Source organism: Ambystoma mexicanum, chromosome 7p (genome assembly GCF_040938575.1).
Source record: "Ambystoma mexicanum isolate Mex_15411 chromosome 7p, UKY_AmexF1_1, whole genome shotgun sequence".
In the NCBI taxonomy this organism is placed as follows: domain Eukaryota; kingdom Metazoa; phylum Chordata; class Amphibia; order Caudata; family Ambystomatidae; genus Ambystoma; species Ambystoma mexicanum.
Genome location: NC_090939.1, coordinates 809,876,913 through 809,893,404, shown reverse-complemented (window position 1 = coordinate 809,893,404; position 16,492 = coordinate 809,876,913). Strand labels below are relative to the sequence as shown.

At 45.0% G+C, this 16,492-nt stretch overlaps 1 protein-coding gene across 4 annotated transcripts in view; it reads left to right on the top strand.

Moving 5' to 3' along the window:
- Positions 1-16,492, top strand: part of LOC138526335 (interleukin-1 receptor type 1-like) — a 450,187-nt gene that overhangs the window by 179,152 nt on the left and 254,543 nt on the right. For all 4 annotated transcript variants that reach the window (XM_069636950.1, XM_069636948.1, XM_069636947.1 and 1 more), the window contains one exon: positions 2,106-2,283. In XM_069636950.1, the coding sequence (XP_069493051.1) occupies positions 2,106-2,283 (178 nt within the window). The remainder of the gene's footprint in view (positions 1-2,105; positions 2,284-16,492) is intronic.

Below are 16,492 nucleotides of genomic sequence, written 5' to 3'. Positions count from 1 at the left end.
GATTTGTTATTGTAAGCTACTGGGGGGGTCCATCCAGGACCTCTAACGGGACTGGCACAACTCTTTTCTTTTGGGCCGTAGTTGAGAAACATCGATCCTTAACTTGACCCACAGATATGATTGCACAACCCCGCACCACAAAAGTGACCAAGGAATATTCGCTAGTTACTGAACATGTGATGTGCTATGCCACAACTATTCTGGGGTTACTTCTGGGGGATTCAGCTGGCATTATTCATGACTTGACATTTCATATCATGACATCCCATAGTATGACATGATATCAATTTAACATCACGATGTTATCTATCATGACATATTATGAGGGAACTCCAGTGCACTGCATTTGATCTCACCCATGAGTTAACAGATGGCATGGTGCATGGCATCATTCATGACATGTCTTATGATATGATGTGGCATTTATCTTGAATCCTCTTGAAGAGTGTAATTGATGGCAACACTGCACTGCTGCATCATTGCACACAAGGTGACAATTCCAGAGTACTAGAGGCAACTAAAATGAGCACAGTACAGCACATTGCCTGTTTATTGTGTCTGTTCATTTAGAAATGTGCAGTGACTCACTGATGGTTATTGTTCCTAGGGTTCAGTGCTGCCCACGCTCAGGGATGAGAGAATGGCACAGCCGAGACACTAATAGAGTCCCCTCATTTCTTTCCCTGCCTCAAGATGTGTTTTTTCAATGTCCCTGAATCTGCCCCAGTGTTCGCGAACATCACTAGATATTTCTTTTTTATTTTTTTCTGCTTTTATCGTGTTTCTTTTTTAAATAAGAGACAGACTTTCTTAATCCCCTCTGCATAGGTTTACTGTAGCATTGTTTTTCTTAAAATGTGCTTGTTTGCGCTCCTTTAATTATGCTTATGTTTGTGAACATAAAGTTGAGGCTCATACACCACAATTTGGTGTTTGGAATAGTCACATGTGTTTGTATGCCTGTGCGTTGTCGCATGTTCACAAGTTTTAATATCGTTTTCCTTTTTGTATTACTGAGTACTGTTTATTTATTTACTAAATATTCTTGTATAACGCGCCACATGCCTGTGGGCTTCAGGGCGTGTGAATACAATGAACAGAAGAACAACACATAAAACAGCGGACAGTAAGAGAAGGCTGTCAGTCAGAATATGGGAGCTGGCAGAGAGAGAGAAGTAGAGCTGTGAGTCAGGTGGCAGGTCAAAGAAAAGAGGTTTCAGCTTTCTCTTAAACTCAACTGGTGTCAAGATGGCTCTGAAGCAGAGAGGCAGCAGATTCCAGGCGGTGGGGCTTTGAACATTGAAACTGCGCCCTCCAGCCTTCACCAGTTTGAATCTGGGTTGAACAAAGTTTAGGTAGGTTCTGAGACCTAAGTGTATGGGCAGGAGCATATGGCTGAAGACGTACCGCCAAATACTTAGGAGCCAGGTTCAGGAGACACTTGTGAGTCAAGGTGAGAACTTTGTGCCTAATTCTGAGCTTGACTGGCAGCCAATGTAGGTCCCGACAGGATGCAGCAGTATGAATTCTTCTTGATGGACCAGAAACCGCCTGAACTGCTCCATTCTGGGAGACCTGCATTGCAGATATATTAGACTATCAGGGAATACACCCTATGCTCAATAGACAAAGCCTGGACCAAAAACAAAATACTAAACCAAGCCAATGAAGCCATACCCGAATGCGCATATAAAAGAATCTTGGACACGTTTTTTTTCGTAGCTAGCTCAACAACAACTCTATATATGGGAGTTTGACCTACCGTTTAACTTATTCATACACCCCATACCCTTCAAGACACTATTATCAAACGTGCCCAAATAACCTAACACTCAACTCACACATTTTTGCGAAAAGGCTTGTGCGGATAGATCAGTGAGGGACAAAGTTTAGCCCATGTAAAAGATATCTTCTCAAGATGCTATTTTAAATAGGGTTGTGATTACTCACACCCTGTTATGGCCTTATACATTTGGCATCTATGGACAATCAACAACTCTGAGAATTATTACAAAATGTTATATTTTATATTTCATGAAACCTGGAAGTGAACCATTTTAGTGACCTTGATTTGTGTTTTTTGTATTGTCTTTTTTTTATTTCAGGGATTCAACAAATGTTTGCAAAACGTCAGTTGAGCTCATTGTATATAAAAATGAGGACGGCTTGTGTTATAACGCTACTTTCACTTACATCCAATCACTGTATGCACAGAGCCTCGAATGGATAAAATGTCCTCGTCTTCCAAGGGCCAAGGAGAAGCTTCGGGTGATGTGGTACAAGGTACATTTTAATGCTTTTTCTCTGTCTCCAAATGATTCAGCTTTTCGACCTTAAGGCCTATATTTTGATATGCCAGTCATGTTGTGGTTTCATTTTCACTGCAACCTAAACCTTTACAGTTGTATCAATTGTATTTATTGTGTATGTAGTTTATTAAAACTTTAACCCATAGTATAATAAATCAGACAATACAATAATTATATGCACACAATTTCATAGATAAATCTACTGAAAGTAGATTTCATAAAATAATTTTAATTCTGATATATAATTTCTCCCAATGCATTATGTATTATTCTTAAGATCTTAGTTAATGCAGTGATCATAGATGTTGAATGGCCACACATAAGCCTAGCCCACAGGATTTCACTTTCCTAAGCTTCTTCTGTTGACAGAAATTTCCTAAACAAAGATTTCCTTAGTGCAATAGTACCAGGGCACAGTGCTTTAAGTGGGGTAAGAAATTGAGGAGGGGGGGGGGGCTCGTCTGGGGGCGTGGCTTCCATTGGAGGCGTGGCCTAAAACGTGCACAAATCATTGTAAGGTGCGCAAACAAATATATAAATGTATGTGAGCATTTATATATTTGTATGCATACTACTATGGTTTGTGTACCTTTCAAGCCTTATAAACATACCAATGTTACGTATTTCTATGTTTATAAAAAGGTGGCTTGAAAAGTGCACAAACCATAATTTACGCACACTTGCGTGCTTACCTTACTATGGTTTGTGCACTTTTCAAGCCACCTTTTATAAGCATAGAGATTTATTACATATTTCTATGTTTATAAAAGACGGCTTGAAACGTAAACAATTCAAGGCATCTTTTATAAAGCGTTGAGGACGGACAAAACCCGAGGTGGCTTTGTCCATCGACAAAGCTTTATAAAAGATGCCTTGAATTGTGCACGTTTCAAGCGGTCTTTTATAAACATAGAAATATTCTACGTTTATTAAAGGTGGCTTGAAGCGTACACAGTTCAAGGTATCTTTTATAAAGATTTGCCAAAGGAGACAGGCACCTCGGGCTCAGTGATCGCTGCTCTGCGCAGACATCACAGAGCCCAAGGCGCCTTTCACCCTCTGCAAACCCGCGGGCTCCGTGATCTAATCTGCATATTAGATCATGGAGCCCGCAGGTTAGGTGAGGGTCAGTGCCCTGGCGAGGGCAAACAAAGGAACTGTAACTTCCCTGATGACCCCTCAGATGAGGGGTCATCAGGGAAGTTACAGTGACTGACAGAAGTGCCAGCCAGCCTCAGCGACGCTGTGCCTGGCTGGCACTTCTGTCATCTCGCCTGAAATTAAACTGGAGGGCGCATCTCCCGTCGCGGCTGCGGCCGCGGCGGGATAATGCATCCCGCCAATGTTGTGTGGGATGGGGGGCCCCGGCAGGGCCCCGGCTCAGTCCCACTTTTTGGAGACTGCCGGGGCCCGGCCCCGGCAGGCCCCGGCCCACTTTAAACACTGCCAGGGCAAGACGTTAATCAACGTTTAAGTGTTTCAAGTGGTCCTCGTCTATGGCATTTCCTATCCTGTTTATCAATCCCTCTTAAGGAACCGTATGTATTTACGACCGAATTTTGGGTTTGAAAACCTTGTTATATATGACAGTTCACTTTTATACTTCTATGTGTGGTAGCAAGTTCAAAGACCTATCCGATTTCTTAGATAGTATTAAAGCAGTAGTGATTTATATGGCGCCTTTTCCCATTTGTATGGCCTCAGCGCGCTTGTAGTGGGAACGCCCTCGTGGACCGAAGTCCAGGTATGGGAAAATTGTCAGAAAGGCTTAGAATGCGTGTGTGCATTTGGCCAAGAATAGGAATTAGGTGGGCTGCATATGCACCATTAATCAACCCAAGAAGTCAGGCACATGTGTGGGTGCTGAGGGAGGTCACGAGAGGGCGCTATTGCAAGAGATTCGTTATGTGTCCAGCTAGACTGAAAATGTTGTCATATGTTGTCGCTGTATTCTAATGGCAAAGGTATTAAGGCAAGTCTGGTGTAAGGAGGAAAAGACGCATGTGTCCAGCTAGACAGAATTTGTCGCAGTCGTAGCTGCATTCTAATGTGTGTGGATGAATAGCCGTGCCTGCGGCAGATGTCCACCTAAGTGGTGTGTTATACCTATCTAAGCTCAGATAGATATTATCGTTGTTCTCACTGTGTGATCAGATCGTCTGTGAAAAAGAGAAGTTAGTCACATAAGTTCTTCTAGGCACTATGGAATGGCTACCCGCAAAGTCTTCTAAGCACACTAGACGGCAATCTTAGTAGATTTTCTATGCGTGACAGATGACAGGCTAGCATAAGATCCTGGGATCATAGGATTCTCTAAACACAATAAACAACATGTTTTGGGCCTCATCACAACCTTCGCGGTATACCAGCGATAAACCCGCCGGATACCACCAGTGCAAATAGTGTTACCGCAACTCGGTCCGGTGCTATTAGCGCTGGATGCTGAGAGGTGGTAAGGCTGTTACTCCCCCTTTTTTGTACAGTCCATAGGACTCTATGGGGTAATAATGGCGCTATTACCACTAGCGGTATTAGTTCCGTGGTAATAGTTCCACAAATGGGTGGGAAGTGGAACCATTTACCTCCAGCAGCAAAAAGCTGGAGGTAAAACTCCAACTTTCCCCCCAAACTTGGAATTGTGTGGAGCAGTAATACAGCAGTAATAGCATTACCGCCACATGTTTGCCGCTCTGCCCAACCCCTGATGAGGCCCATAGTCTTCCTATTCATCTTCTAAGTTCTATAATGGGCTATCTTCAGTCATCTTCTAAGTGCAATATCAAGGATACTTGCATCTATCTTTATGTGTTACAATGGCTAACGTATAGATCTTCTAAGTGCAATTGATAAGTTATCATTTATCTTTGAGCTCAATGAACAGGCTAACAATATAAAGTCCAACCCAAGTGCCCACTCCAAAGGCAGAGAGTGGGGGTAGATCGTTCTCCTCTGCAGGCGCCTCCCTCTGGAAGGGTCTCCCTGACCGACCGCCTTAAGTTCCGGAAGCTGCTCAAGACCTTCCTTTTCTCCTCCGCTTTCTATCTCTCTCTCTCTCCCACGCTGACCTACCATTTTCTGCTGCACCGACTGATTGCTTGGCTACCCTCAGAGTCTCACTGGGTACCAGGCCCCTCCATGACCAGTCTCCCCTGCACTGCCTCCGGGCCTACCGAACACTTAGGGGTTGTAACTGTAACCCAACAGTCCTCTGCCTGCTTGCACTTACCCAGAGCCACGCTGCCCTGGCTCCACTCACGCAGAGCAGTTGCTACCCTAACTGTACTTCTGCCTTCCCTCTCCCTGGAGCTTCCACCTTATCCCTTCCCCCTGCTCTTTGCTTTGTCGCACTTGCACAATCTAAATGACACAAGGCCTAGTAAGATTGTTTGTCTTGTCCTCCCTCTGTCTTACCTCCTTTGTCCTATCACGCCTAGAAATACTTGTGTACAGGCACGTTATAAATGACATATATCATATCATATCATATCACTCCCTAGTCCATCTAAGTGCAGCACACTGCCCACCCCCAAATCACATAACCTTCAGAGATCTTCTGAGTGCAATATATGTGCAACCATCACAATTTTTTCGAGAGCAGTACAAGTAATAGCCTTCACAGTTCTTCACATGCAATACATCTGCTAACCTACCCATTTCGTCTAAGTGCAATACATGTGCTACCCTTCAACAATCTTTTCTAGGAGCAGTGCATGTGCTAACCTGCCCAATTTATTCTATGATCAATACATGTGCTTGCCTTCACAGTTCTTCGCATGGAATGCATCTGCTAATCTACACAATTTCATTAAGCGCAAAACACATGTTACCTAGCAAGAATTTGGCACGATTTACATCCGCTAGAGACACAATGGGCCTCATTACGAGATGGGTGTTAGCCATGGTGCTATTAGCACCATGGCTGCCTCCCATACCGTGTCCGGTGTTGTTCAATGGTGACTTACCAGTCCATTCTGACCCTGGAGGGACCGGTAAATCCCCATTGAACAAACCATTCCCCATTCCCATTTGAGATCCCATAGGAGGGCGTTAATAACGGGCTCACGAGTAGCAAGCCCGTTATTTGTCCCCTGGTCCCTTAGCGGGACCCGTAAAGGACGTGGTCCAACCACATGTCCCTTACGGTTCCCGCTAAGGGACCTCGGAATTGGGCGGTAGGGGATTACCGGCACCGGTCTCATTACCGGTGCCGGTAATCCCTTACCGCCCACCTTGTATTGACCCCGAATATCAGAAACGCCCTTTCCAAAATTTGAATAATTCTGAGAAAGCAGCTGTGAGAAGTCTAGCTACTAACCCTGATGTCATTCTATGGAAAGCTGACAAAGGGGGCGCCATAGTAATGTTGACCCGACAAGACTATATAACCGAATACCTTCGCCAACTGGAAGATAGAGAATTCAACCAACCAATTACAGAAGATCCGACAAATAGATTGTCTATACTAATTACCACCAAAGTAGAGAAGGCTCTGTCAAGGGGATGGATTTGCCAGCAAGAGAGTGATTACTTAGTGGTAAAGAATCCAACAATACCAAGTTCTACATCCTGCCCAAAATCCATAAAGCATTGGTAAACCCACTTGGACGTACAATTGTTTTGGGAACAGGAACGCTTCTAGAACCACGGTCTAAGTTTGCAGACAGATATTTGAAACCATATGTGTCGACAATACTCTTTTGTACAAGATACCACCAAAATCATCAACATGGTTGAAGACATGCAGTTTGATCCAACTAAACAACTGTTAGTGAGTCTGGACGTTGTGTCTCTCTACACTTGTATACCTCAGCAAGAGGCTTTACTAGTGTTAGAGGAGATCTTACTCACCAAGAGAACAGAGGGTAAGACACCAAATAGTTGTATTTTATGGTGTGCTGAGATGGCACTGACCGAAAATGATTTTGGTTTAATGGCCAATTATACCATCAGTCCCATGGTACAGCTATGGGGTCATCTGTGGCCCCTTCAGCAGCTAATTTGTTTGTTGAAAGTTGTGAACGGCAAGTAATCTATAGCTCCACAAATCCCTATTTTTCTAAATTGGGTTTGTGGCGTTGCTATATTGATGATATTTTGATTGTGTGCAACGGCTCCACCTACCTGTTTAGTGAATTCATGGAGTGGATTAATTGCCAAAATCGTTACCTCAAGTTTACCTCCACACAGAGTAACACGGAAATCAACTTCCTAGACATCACAATTTGGGTTGGTACTGGTTCGAATATTCTCCAAGTTAAACCATTCCACAAACCCACTGACCGCAATTCTCTCTTGGTTTTTGACAGCTGCCATCCATGCCACACCAGGGAGAATCTCCCGTTCGGCCAATTTTTGCACCTGAAACGAAATAGCTTGACGCAAGAGATCTTCCAGTCTGAAGCAAAAACCCTAAATTCTAAATTAAAAGCCAGGCAATATCCGAAGAAAATAATAAGACGGGCACTTAAAAGGTCCACGAATAACAACCATGAGGCACCTCTGGAGTATTGTGACAGAACCAAAGAGAAGAAAAATGTTGTTGTTGTCAGCACGTATACTCCCCTGGTCAATCAAGTTGTTAAGATTATTAGAAAGAATTGGCATATTTTAACGGTGGAGAATGTCCACTTGAACGCCCACTGTGTGCTTTCAAAAGACGGCCTAATTTAAAAGATCTCCTCACGAAAAATGACATCTCTAGAGGCATTCCACAGCAGAGGAGCGTCACCGAGATGTCAGGACATTCACCCTGTGGGCATTGCGTGAATTGCCATTTAACAAGTAGAACCACACAAGTGGACCTAGGCTCAGGAAAACTGTGGTCACACGTGACATTAACCAATTGCAATACTAGCAACGTGATATACGCAATATTGTGTCCTTGCAAGAAATAGTATATAGGTATGACAAAACGCAAATTCAAGGTGAGAAGTTCGGAGCACAAAAGCTGTATTAAAAACAAGGTGCTCACAGCTGCTTTGGTTAATCATTTTTTAATGATGGACCACGGAATGGATGACTTTAGATGGACAGTGTTGTTACACATTTCAGCATCTAATGACGTCGAGTCTGTAATTAAAAGATTACAGGCAAAAGAACTATGGTTGATTTTTCTGTGTAACAGGGCTGAATGAGGCTGTTGATTGGAACAGCCTGGTTTGAAACACGAGGCCTGTTAAACCCTGGGTAATTATTTCTATATCTTTGTGTTTTATTCCGACGTGAACTAGGTAAATAACTTGCGGTCCAAAGATATATATTTTTTTCTTGCAGAACGTATGAGAATCTCATCCAAGTGGCATGTCCAATTGGGTGGTTGTTAACGAGCCACAGATGCATGAGTGCGAGTTTTAGTTTGGAACCTGGTCGGCCCAAAATTGATTGCATTTGGCAGCTCCAACATCAACATAAATGAATAACTTACTTATTGGTGTATCCAGCAGGGACTTTGCCGGTCTGAAATTGACTACATATGGCAGTTCGAGCATTTAACATAAATGAGTAACTTACTTACTGGTGTATTCAGCCGGGACCTTGCCACTGCACTACGCTTAATGAGTCACAAAGGTATTTTCTTCTAGGTAATCAATCTTGCTTTTTTGAATACCTAATGACTGTGAGTGGTGTGACACAAGCCTTTAACCACAACCAGCTGTACAGGACTAGTCGTCGTTATAAACACCCCTGTCACGATACGCCGTAGGACCAACGACAGGCGGAAGTGACGGAATACTCGAGACGCTGTCCGAATAAGTATGGAATTTTTACCTTGCTTGTGTGCTCCCCCAACTTGCTTCCGTCTCCCTGTAGTGTGTCTTCCTCCCCTGCGGTTACTTTGCTCCCCCGCTCCATTGGAGATCGGGTCTTGCCGAGCGTTATGCCGGAGAAGGAATACTGATAATATCAGTTTTCTTGCATGAAGGTTCGGACTCTGCGTGGAAACAAACAGCGCTTTCCACAGCAACCACCGACAGAGTGTTTACAGCTCTCGGGCGGAGAGACGCTACAACTTTGCACCAGGAGCAACCTTTTACTACGGCATCGCGTAGGTTCATGTATGCCCCCAAACAGAGGGTAAGTCTTGGTTTTTAATTTCTACTGTAAGTAGTCCAGGACACGAATAATGAGTTCTGTAATAATACTGTGTCTAGCGAGAGGAATTATGTAGGTGGCCGTAGTGACCTTATTTAGTATGCAAGATATTAGTGACATTCTACATGACTACAATAACTTTCCCAGTCCACAACTGCCTGACAACGTTGTCGTTGTTAATGGGACAGAGTATTGGGTTTGCGTTTGCATGTATTACAGCTAGTGCAAGTAGGTGACGTTACATTCAAACTAGGACCTAATGACTTCTGCTGCTATTTTTAGTGTTCAAATTTGTAACAATATAGCGCGTAAGATATAGGATTGAGAAAATAAGAGAAATTCTCTGTTTCTTGGATTGGAACTAGAGCGGTACAGCTGATGCGGATTGGTGTGTTTATGTCTACAGATTGCAAGTCTACTTTGAAGACGTGTCTGCATATCCGTTGAAGGTGTTAGCAAAAAATACCATTGCGGTGAGCCAAAAGTAGGAGATTTATGGCTCCTTCATGTTTAGGCTTTTTTTAATAGCGAACAGATTAATTAATGGCTGTTTTTGTTCATGCTGTTTCCCGTAAGGTTTGTGAAGAACACCACAGGGAAGAGTATTTAAGAGTGTGAAGACCTGTTGTAGATAAATTGCTTTTTTCCCCTGAAGAAGTTCTTATATTTCTGTCACTGTCGATAAAGAACAAAACTTGTTGGGTGTTTTGGGGTGTTGTACAGTTGCCAAAACGTTTCAATGAATTATTGAGTTAAATAGAACCTCATGATTGTACACATGAGGATTTGTTTATTGAGGACACTAGACGTTTCAAGAGAGTAACCTGGAGTTAGGGACGGTCTTTTGTATTCGACAGAAGTGTTTATCACTACACAGGGTCTGTGGTAGTTTTAGATAGTAAGTGGGAGAGTGAATTGTTTATTGAAGGGATCTTTGAACTGTATTTTAAGGGATAGTAAGAGAGAATCTTTTTTTATAGATTCAACTGCACTTTGTGAGATAAAAAGAAAAATAATAAAATCTCGTTTTATGGCAGAAATTATTCTGCACTTTGTTTTAAATTGTATGACATTTGTATTTTATATATATTTTATATTATGATCTCCCCCTTTTTAAATTTTTTTTATTTACTTGTTTGTAATTACAATTAGCAATTTTTACAAGAATCTTTACTGTTCCTACATAGCTATATATTGATATAATAAAGTGTTGTAATTAATTGATCTAGAGTGTATGGTGAGATTGCTTTAAGTGCTGTAATTGCATAAAGGGCGGTGTTTTCGTTTCCTAAAGGGGTAACAGCATGGAGGCAACGAGATTCTCAAGTTTAGAAGCTGACGCAAGCCAATCATTGGGGATGAATCTCGGGCCATTTAAATTTTCCCCGAGTCTTTCTTTTGTTGTTTGGTACCTACTGTGAGGAGTCTGAAATGAGAGGCGAACACAAAGTGGTTGTGTTTTCAACATCAGATATCTTTATAGAAAAGAAAAGGGTAGGCTAAAGGCCGATCTATCCTTATCCTTAAGAAAGTTTCCCTACCTAGGAAATAAAAATTAAAGAGTCACCTGTGTCTCATAGTCCAAATTATAACCACTATCCTCCTATTAAAAACGGTAATCTTACCCTCACACTAAATAAAACAAATAAGAGTATAAGGAAATTGTCTCTGATGTAAGTTTGGTGAAAAGTGTTTAAAAACAAATAGATGGGGGCGCTGTTGTGCATACAGCAAGATGGCCGCATGATCCAGTGGCTCTGCATCCTGCGACCTTTGCACTGCGACATATGCATCCTTTTGGTGCACTCCGCAGACTGAAAACAGCAAATTGACAGATCGGAAGGCCATTCCACCTCCCTCACCGACTCTGGGCTCTGCCGGCCCCTTCACTCCGTGACCGGCCTGCTTCTTTCTTTGCCGCCGCTCCGATGGTGCTTTGGCTGGGTACCCCACCTGTCTGTATCGCGGCTCCTTGTGAGGGTGCCCAAAGACACTGGGTTTGGGGGGCGGCCCGGGGGGGAGCAGAGGAAGATCTCCCCCTGCTGCCGACATCTGTTGTTGCCTACTCCTCCATGACTACTTGGCACCTGATCCCCTGCTGTCTCGGATGGCTGCAGGGTGCCTGTGACTGCTCCTCCCACGGTGGCTGGACTCCTCCTGATACCATCGTGCCAAGAGCCCGGGGACCTTCAGCTGCCCCTCCTGCACAGCTCGCTCCCGTCTGCATATTCCTGTGGCAAACAGGATATCCTGACCAGGACTTAGTTGCTGGTGGGGGCGGAATGCTCTGTAGCAGCATTGAAACTCCCGGGAACTGGCCATGTTGCCCCCGTGCTGAGTGCCAGTAAATGACATGATCCCGGCTGCACACTTTTTCCCTGTCCAGGTCCCCTCAGTAATTGCTCCTCCTCTCTGGGCATCTGTCTGCCCCTGAAAACTTTCCCCGGAGCTATCTGTTCCACGGCCCCCGGCCGCTCCTCTGGGCTGCTTGCTCCCGCCGACTGGCCATGTGAAGTGGACTTGCCTTGGCAGTGATTTTGCTGACTGATGCTGAGACCCCCATACACATCAGTACCTCCGTTGTGTCCGGGCCTCCGGGGCCTGACAGCTGGTGGCCCCCTGCACTGTCGCCATGGTCGCTACTCCAGGCCTAGACATAACAAGATATTCTGTTTAATCTCCAACTGCAGATCCTGTTCGAGGTCTTTGCACCCACCACATCTGCAGTCTTCCTTTGCCTCCGACCGATACTTCCCCATCTACAACGCCTACTCATCCGTCACCCCGGCACGTAGTGATGCCATGAGCAAAGGAAGGGGGAAAAACGAAGCACCATCAATATATATACTAAGGCTGCCTCCAAGGAGCGAGGGGAGACTGATGAAGCCGTGACTGGTCCCTCCATATCTGCTACCAGGGAACCTACTGAGATGCAGCGACTGATGGACTACATGCGAGAGGGGTTCACCAGTCTCAACACGCAACTCGATGACATGAGTGGCACTTTCAGCGCAATAAATGCCTGCATGGAAAAGACCGACACACGTGTTGCTGAGGCAAGAATTGGGCTGGCAGAGAACGATATTACTGAGCTATGCGCTGATGTGACATCACACTCCAGGCAGGTCCAGGCTGTCAGCAAGAAGAATTAAGATCTGGAGTCCCGGCGCAACAACCTGCGCATAATTGGTGTTCCTGAGGACGACATAGCGGGCCCTATGGAGGACTTTGTCAAACGCACTCTTCTCTCTCTTCTAGATGGCCCCAAACTTTCACCCCAGTTCGCAATAGAACAGGCTCACCGCTCACTAACCACAAAGCCTAAACCTGGGGCCCCCCTTGCCCGATAATTGCCTGAGTTCTAAATTAACGCAACAGGGACACACTGCTACGGGCTGCCAGGACTAAGGGGGGGGGGCTATTGCTTGGTTCTAACAGAATCAACCTTTATCCCAATTTCCCCATCACTGTGCAGCAAGAACGGAAGTCCTTCCTTGCAGCAAAGAGGAGGCTGCGCAATCATGCGTTTTAGTACGCTATGCTGTTTCCAGCTAAGCTCAGGTTTGAAAACTCAGAAAAAGTTTACTTTTTTACAATCCCAGAGGAAGCCATGAAATTCCTGGAGCAGCCCTTCCTTGGATGCACCTGTTTACCCTTCAAGTTTATCACTGTTGTTATCACATGCTGTAGCTATTTCACTGACGCAGGACATGCTATATGTATATTTGTGTCAGGGTCCTCCCCGATATTGGCAATTGCTGCCTCCTGCGTACAGTGTACCCATGAGGTATTGTGCATTTCATACTTGCTATTTACAATGTCGCTGTGATGAGGGCTGCACTGTACGCCATGAACAGTCCCCCCATGCAAGTTTGCAAATGTTGGTTTGGTTGGTACAGGGTATTCACTCCTCTCATTGGGAGGGAGAGAATGAGGGGGGTGGGCGGTTGGGGAAAGTTAACCTTAAAATGCTTGATGGGTGTGACAGGGTGACAGGTTGGCGACCAAGCTCTTATAATCTTCTTACAGGTGTTCCAAATTTGCCGGTAATGGGCCCATGACCTACTGTTTGCAATGGCCTGATGGCGGTTGATACCCTGTTGTGAATGAGCTGGAATGCCAGGGGACTGGGTAATCATGTTAAGATGCGTAAGCTACAGCTTTAATCTGAACGACACAGGGCCTGAATCCTCTTCTTACAGGAAACCCATGCATTAACTGCAAATTGTAATAGATTTGGGAATTCAGGTATATGAGATTGCTCACACATTTAAATTTTGTTCCTTCCAAATATCATTCCCGATTGGACATTGGTCTGAAACACAAGCTAACTAATACTGCTGTCTTGTTTATATTTAATTTGAGGTTGTTCTCCCCAGATGCTTGTGTACTGCTAATAGTGTTCATTGTAGACCAATAGGAGTTCAGTCCAATTATGCTATATCGTCTGCTAACAATAATATTGGTATTCTTAGATTACCAATTTTTGGTGGAAAGGCCTGACAGTTAAATACACATTCTATTAAATCAGACATATACAGGTTGAAAGGGAATGATGCCAGTACACAACCCTGGAGAGGTCCTGAACATGTATCTATAGAAGTCCCCAGGCTTCCAATACTATCTATTCTAATTAGGGCCTGCATCCTCTTCTTATAGGAAACCCATGCATTAATTAATTAACTGCAAATTGTAATAGATTTGCTGACAGCTGGGCTACAAATCGCTTTTATACACAATATTCTACTCAAAGCCACAGTGTCATGATCCTCATACACAAATCACTACAGTATGTGCATAAGGCCGCTCACGTGGAACCCCTTGGGCGCTATGTCCTGGTGCATGGGGTGCTACTTGGATTAGAAGTGGTAATGCTTACTATATATGGCCCCAACATCGATGATCCTGATTTTTACTTTCAGATAATAGATCTACTGGCAACATACCCTTTAGTACCTGTCCTGTGGGATGGGGATTTTAATACCATATCAGCCTGGACAAATCCGGAAGCAGAGCACAGCAATTATGCAGAGCCGCCCGGGCCATTCTAGAGGGTAAAACCAGGTTGGGAGTTGAGGACGCCTGGAGACTGCTACACCCACAGACACGTAGTTACTCCTTTTATTCAACAGTGCATGATTTGCATTCCAGGATTAACCAATGGCTATTATACAGGACACTGATTAACTGGATGGTGAAAGCAGATATTCTGCCTAGCACATATTAGGACCACTCCCCGGTACCTTTGACCCTATCCCGGGGTTCAGTGCATGGCACAAGACGCCTCTGGAGGCTTAAGCCTCAATCGTTACTAGATACAGATTTAGGGATGAGCTTGGGGAATGTGTTGTCGACTATTTCAAAATAAACGCAGGCACTGTGGTTTCCCATGCTGTTCTTTGGGATGCCTTTAAGGCCTATATCTGAGGCATAGACCTAGCAAAGGAATCGGGGATTGTTAAGGCCATCCGTCGAAACATCCTGGACATTGAAGCATCCCTCAGTCACTTGAAACGCAATATGCTGCTAAACCGGCGGCCGCCACTCTAGGCGACATTAAAGATGCACTGGATAACTTCAGGTACCATGGTGACAGGGAACGGAGGTTTCTTGATAGCCCAAGCATAGTAAGGCAATATGGCAAAGGGGACGGTCCGGGCAGAGTTCTAGTCAGAGTTGTGCGGCAGGAGGAGGGCGACTGCCACATTCCACTCATCGAGGACGCTGCTGCGGTACAAGTCCACACGGTTCCCGACGTAAACAAGGTGTTTCGATCCTTTGATGCAGCACTTTATGGCAACAACGATGTGGCACCTGGTCTTGATAGAGATGTGTGGTCTTAGATGGCCTTCGACTCTCTATACTATCTTACGAGGCCAGAGATGCTCTTGACGACCCAATGAGTGTCGAGGAGATCACACTGGCCATTGAGCCTCTGCCTGCTGGTAAGGCTCCCGGTCCAGACGGTATCACCATGGACTTTTATAAATGCTATAAGCCCTACTTGTCTGCACTATGGGACGAATCCTGTGGAAGTGGGAAGTTACCTGCCACACTCAGAGAAGCTGTGATAACGGTGCTCCTAAAGCCCGGTAAACCTGCTACACTCTGTGGTTCACACCTTCCCTTGTCACTCATCAATAGCGATGTAAAAATATTTGCAAAGGTGTTTGTCCTCCGACTATGCCCTTATATGCCTTATGTAGTGAACCCAGACCAGTCAGGATTCGTGCCCAGCTGGTCAACTGCCCTTAATCTGAGGCGCCTATTTAACATCTTAGCCCAAGGGGAACTCTGGGGGTGGCGGTGGTAGCAACTACACTAGACATTCAGAAGGCCTTGATTTGGTTTCCTGGCAGTTCTTCTGGGCTGTGCTCAAGAAGTGCAATTTCGGCCCCTGATTTGTTTCGTGGATTCGGTTACTCTATACGCAGCGACAGGATGGGGTTTTCACCAGGGGAGTTGCTAGGTCTGGAAAAAACCCGGGGCTAAGCTGATGTCGGAACTGTTGGGACTGGAGGCTAGCTAGTCTTTTGGCTGTAGCTCCTGAGATTCTATCCGGGGCTACAACCAAAAGATCAGGGGCTATAGCCCCCTTAGCCCCCCCCTAGCAACGCCCCTGGTTTTCACCAATGGTCTGTTCTGCCCCAATTTGACATCTGCAGGGGAACCAGGCAAGGCTGTCCTCTTTCCCCACTAATCTTTGCGGTAGTCATGGAGCCTTGGCCGACCGAATGCGACAGAAGCATGCTCTCAGGGGCGTCAGGCTCTCCGGAAATGATGTCGCTGTATGCAGACGATACATTGTTGCACATCAGGAACCTTGTTGAGAACCTCGCCCCCATCATGCGTAATGTTCTCCGCTATGGGTTCTTATCTGGCCTCTGAGTTAACTTTGCCAAGTCAGAACTTTTTCCATTACCAGATGCCACTGCTGCTCCACATGATCTCATGGGGTTTGCTCGGTCTCCCAATGAGATTAAATATCTCTGGGTTACAGTCACGAGGCACCAAACCTTGCTGTACGACCGAAACATCGAGTCATACCTGTAACAACTCTGGGTTAAACTGCACGCCTGGGCTAAATTGCC